Below are 2,266 nucleotides of genomic sequence, written 5' to 3'. Positions count from 1 at the left end.
ATTCCTGTGACTGTCAGGAGTCCTATTTCTTCCCTGCTGGGAGTCACTCATGCCAGGAAGGGAGCACTGTGCTCTGCCTGCTGAGGAACCCCCCCTGGCAGTCCTGGTGGGGGAATAGGTGTGTTTGGGATGTTCAGGAGCCAAACTCAGTTCTGGGTCTGTCGGGCCTCTTGCAGCTCCTTGGGGTGTGCTCCCTAAGGGCACCCACATGACTCTCTGTGTGACTGCCTTCCAGGGAGAGCCAGGGCAGGCCGAGGCACAGCTAGAAACATCAACAAACCCCACCTCATTTTTATAACTGAAGGCTCCTGTGGAGTGGTCACTTGCCACATCCATCCACCAGTGCTCTGAGACCCTCTTACAATTTGTTTTCAAAGTACGGCCCCAAACCAATCTCTGTTTGGAACCATTTAGCTCTGACTGTTTGTTTAGAATGGAACACTTTGTTTTGGATGGGCAGTTTGGAACTGCAGAGCAAACTTGTCTCTACAGCATGGTCTTCCACAGGGATAGCACTGATGGTGTGTTGCAGCAGAAAGCCAGGCAAAAGCAGCAGCAAAGGTGTGAGAGGACTGAGTGGCAGCTTACCCACGCAGGGCCTGGCCGTGCCCTGGGCGCGGAATCCTCGCGGGCACACGCAGCGGTAGCTGCCGCCGGGGGTCTCACAGTTGTAGCGGCACTGGTGTGACCCCGACCGGCACTCGTCAACATCTGCAGCACACGGCAAGGGAATGGTCACAGCTCTGCACAATCCTTACTGGGGGAGGAAGCTGTGGCTGCTCCATCCCTGCAAGTGTCCAAGGACAGGCTGGATGGGGCTTGGAGCAACCCGGGATAGTGGAAGGTGTCCCTGCCCGTGGCAAGGGGGAGAAATAGGTGATTTTTAAGGTTCCTTCCAGCCCAAATCATTCCATGACCCCGCTGGAACAAAAGCTTTGGTACCATCTACAACATCCACTGTGCTTAAAACCCTCCCTGATAAGCAGCAGGGACCTGTGATCTTGATTGAGAGCTCCTGAGCCCAACTCTTAAGAAATCATGCAGACACAGGGCAAAACATTTCAGTCAATGAATAACTGAGAGAAATCAAGGTTCCAACACAGAAAAGACACCAAGGAAAATCTTACTGTTCTTGCTTGAGAACAGTGGAAAACTAGAGGTGGCAAGGATACACTGCTTTTTAATTAAAAAAAAAGGTAAATACAGATGTTCCCATAAGCAAAAACAAGTTGGTGCTTTAATATGTGCAGATATTAATAAGTGGAGATGGACAATCTTCAGGATTATTTAAAAAACTAAACCTCATCATTGTCCCCGTGTTTCCCATCAGCACACAGTGCATTAATGCTTCTACTCACCAATGCAAGTCCCATTCTCTGCTTTGGTCATTCCACTGGGACACAGATCAATGCACTTATAGCCACCACGGGTGTTCTTGCAGAGCTGATCAGGCCTGCACACATTCTGCCGGCACTCATTGACATCTTATTCAAACAAAAGCCAAAAGAAAAGCAGGATTGCACTCAATTATGTAATGAAATTACCCTGTGTCTACACACTGAATAATTTCATGCACGTGGATCAGTCAGCCCAATTCTTGCTGCCTCTGGCTTTAGTACTGCTTGACAAATTCCAAAATATACATCAAGTGTATCATCCATAGCAGGATTTTCTTTCATAAATAAATAGAGCAACAAATACATGTTGAACTCTGTCTGTTGGAAGGGGGGAATGGACATTCAGAACTTCATCCCTACCCACACATTTTCTGCCCTTCAGCTGGAATCCTGGGTCACAGCCACAGTGGAAACTTCCTATGGTATTGAAGCAACGCTGATGGCAGGAGTTGGACTCTTGACACTCGTTAATGTCTGTGGAACAACACAAATCCTTGACACCAGGGCTCGGAATTGCCCCATGGGCATTACCTGAGCAGGGTTTGGCTGAGTTCTGCTCAGCAGTGTTTGCTGCTCTCCCATCTTTGTACAAGAAAATGCACACAGGACACAAACCCAAGAATGCTAAGCTCTTCTCTGATGGGATTTTAAATTTACTTCTAAAGATGGAAGAAGCAGAAGATTAAAAACCAAAACAAACCTATAGAAAAGCCCACGCCCCAAAAATCCACAACCTTAAGAATCAAAATTGATAGACAGATGCTTGGAGACGCCCTCTGAAGTGAGTTTCAGTTGCTGGAGAGCAGCATTTCCAGCTGATGGCCGCGAGCGCAGCCCGTGCGTACCTCGGCAGCTGGAGCCGTCGGGCG

General features: G+C 48.6%; 1 protein-coding gene across 1 annotated transcript in view; it reads right to left on the bottom strand.

Moving 5' to 3' along the window:
* HMCN1 (hemicentin 1) overlaps positions 1–2,266 on the bottom strand; it is a 185,525-nt gene that overhangs the window by 12,888 nt on the left and 170,371 nt on the right. Inside the window, 4 exon segments of the mRNA XM_017736452.1 lie at positions 589–711; positions 1,359–1,484; positions 1,758–1,871; positions 2,243–2,266. Of these exon segments, the coding sequence (XP_017591941.1) occupies positions 589–711; positions 1,359–1,484; positions 1,758–1,871; positions 2,243–2,266 (387 nt within the window).

The sequence above is a fragment of the Corvus brachyrhynchos genome, unplaced genomic scaffold (assembly GCF_000691975.1).
Source record: "Corvus brachyrhynchos isolate BGI_N302 unplaced genomic scaffold, ASM69197v1 scaffold155, whole genome shotgun sequence".
Lineage (NCBI taxonomy): Eukaryota > Metazoa > Chordata > Aves > Passeriformes > Corvidae > Corvus > Corvus brachyrhynchos.
The sequence above is the reverse complement of the archived record's forward strand: the minus strand, read 5'-3'. Positions and strand labels throughout refer to the sequence as shown.